At 53.2% G+C, this 2,514-nt stretch overlaps 1 protein-coding gene across 2 annotated transcripts in view; it reads right to left on the reverse strand.

Moving 5' to 3' along the window:
• The window catches only part of LOC113207669 (feline leukemia virus subgroup C receptor-related protein 2), a 100,921-nt gene extending 99,813 nt beyond the window's left edge, over positions 1 to 1,108 (reverse strand). For both annotated transcript variants that reach the window (XM_052270225.1, XM_052270224.1), the window contains exon 1: positions 884 to 1,108. In XM_052270225.1, the coding sequence (XP_052126185.1) occupies positions 884 to 938 (55 nt within the window). In that variant the 5' untranslated portion in view covers positions 939 to 1,108. The remainder of the gene's footprint in view (positions 1 to 883) is intronic.
• Between the last annotated feature and the right edge of the window lie 1,406 nt (positions 1,109 to 2,514).

A 2,514-nucleotide genomic window follows, 5' to 3' on the forward strand; every position in this document is an offset into this window, starting at 1 on the left:
CGGTCGTGTCGGACGGGGAAGAGGGGGGGGGGGCGCTACAAATTCAGTCACATGGCAATAAGCCGGCTTCATTTCACGTCCTCCCCCCTGCCCTCCCCGTGCCCCCACACCCCCTCCACTCCGCTATCAATCCCAATAAGTCCACGGTCCAACGGGGGCGTCAGCGAGAGGGGGAGGGGCGCAGGGGCGCCACAGCTGGGCGCCGTGACTCATGGAAGATGAGTCAAGACATGGGGGGAGGCTTCAGCCTGCAATATGAGCCAAGAGCGGTCAGAGAAAAGTCCACTTGCCCAGTGTACTCGATGCTGCCATGTATCTAGAAGATACGAGATAAAACAGTTCCCACAGGAAATCAAACTACCATCTACCAGTTGGGACCTATTTGAATTATGTTTTTGTTCAACGTTTCTTACCCTGGACACTAAGTTTAAAAAGTACTGTATCTGATCATTTACCGCATACATTAAAGATCAAACATACACAATGCCATTGAAAAAAGAACTTTTAGAGACAGACCCCAATGTAAAAGAAGCTCCGCTTCATATACGTTGGTAGCCAGTGAACGAAACAAATTCTCTTTAATCAAAGTAGCCTTTTTTTCAAATTCCCGGCAAAAATCACAACAAACCTGCAGAAAAGGCTAAAACTATTTATATCCTAATTAGATTGACAAGAACAACCAAATACCAAAGTCATCAGAAATATACTACAGACCTCGCTACAGACTGTACAAAGCTTTGAGAGTATTTGAGATTCTGTGACACAGAATAAGAATAACAATAACTCTCGTAGAATGGAAATCATATTACATTCAGTTTTTAAGAATTAATAAAGTACTACACAGATGTACACTTCTCTCAATACTCCGGAAACATAACCTCACCTGCTTTTTTGTCAACAAGAAAGTTATGCAGTGTATATGCGCGTTTGTTTCTCATCGCACAGATTTCACAAACCGAATCTAACACACTTTTGAACAGTTCGTATTTAGCTGGTTGTCGAAACGCGACGATCACGCCACATGGGCTTGAATTCGCGCACCGCGAAAACAAAATCCGCGCACGCTCGCTTTGACTGGGCTGGTGCGCCGGTGCGGGCCGGGCTCGCTCGGATCAACCACGCGCCCACAGCTCACAACACACGCCCCTCTGCCCCCTCGCCCGAACCCATCATCAAGATGCCGAATGGGTTGCCTAGTCGGCGGGTTACCCGGCGCGTCCGTTTGAAAGCTCCTCAAAACGGGTTTATTACGAGCATTGCTCCGACATAAGTACGCGGCGGTCTTGCGGGTTTCAAGGAGCGTGTCGTAGCGTGCTTTCCATGCACGCTGGGTATATTACCATCAGTGTGCCAAGTATACACTTTAATTTCGCAGTGTGAGCTGCTACGGACTAGTAGGTGTTATTACCCTCTGACGAAAGAAATAAATCACAATGATTATTTTAAAACTTGTAATGGCAGTGCTGCCCGGGTATATGGCGCTGCACGCGCGCGCGCGCCGGGCTCGGGCCTCTCTCGTCACCGAGCGAAGGTTGGGCTAATCTAGATGTGCGCGAGCCAAACAATATTTGTGAGGACCCCCTCGGAGCGCACCGAGGTGGAGGGAGAGAGTGGCGGGTGGTGACGGTAGGGGTGGGTGGTGGTGGTGAATTCTTGGCCAAGGGGGAGTTGGAGAGAGGAGGGCAGATAATAATGAAGCCCCTGAACCTGCGGTGCCCGGCGGTGCCCGGCTGTGCCCGGCTGTGCCCGGCTGCCAGCCCCACGGCCTCCATTGCACCCCTTTGCCCCCTTTTCCAGAGCGCTCCTCCCCACCACGTGACCGTGAGGGTGTTGATAACGCTGAGGGGCTGCTTTCGATCATTGTCAGTGGGGGCGGAGGAGGGGGTGGGGGGCAGCCCACGAGAGAGAGAGAGGGAGGGGAATTGGGGGGCGGCTTCATGTGCGACAGCGCCACGGGGACCGGGGGACTCCATCCCGCTCCGCTACCCCCTGGGGGGCTCGGGGCCTCGGGGCCGGCGGGGGCAGTGTGGCGTCCAACCAGAGGGAGTGGGCCGGGGGAGGGAGGGATACAGGTGGTTGCTAACCCTTTGGCGCGTCAAATGAAGACGTATCAGCGGGGCTTGCGTTAAGGGGCCCCGGCCCCTGGACTGAGAGGGGGCGACGCCAGCCCAGCGCGCCCCTGTTGTTTGCGCCCAGGGAAGGGAAGGTGGGCCACTGAAGGCAGGCAAGGCTACACTGTCAATCTGTGATGCCGACCACAGCTATGGGCCAGGTGGGCCAGGTGCACCTCAAGTAGGGGCTCCGCGACCTACTTTCTTGCCCGTCCCACTTTGGGATGGTTTTCTTTTAATTTTATAAAGTAAACAGCACTATGAGCAGATGATACATTTAACAGTAAAACACACCTAGTACTAAAAATTTGCTGAAACTATAATCGAATTGTGTCAGCAGCTAGTACTGTCAAGCGGAGGAGTGAGATCCGGTAGATTGAATACACTACCGGTTGGGGGGGGG

The sequence above is a fragment of the Frankliniella occidentalis genome, unplaced genomic scaffold (assembly GCF_000697945.3).
Source record: "Frankliniella occidentalis isolate FOCC.00 unplaced genomic scaffold, Focc_3.1 Scaffold114, whole genome shotgun sequence".
Classification (NCBI taxonomy): Eukaryota; Metazoa; Arthropoda; class Insecta; order Thysanoptera; family Thripidae; genus Frankliniella; species Frankliniella occidentalis.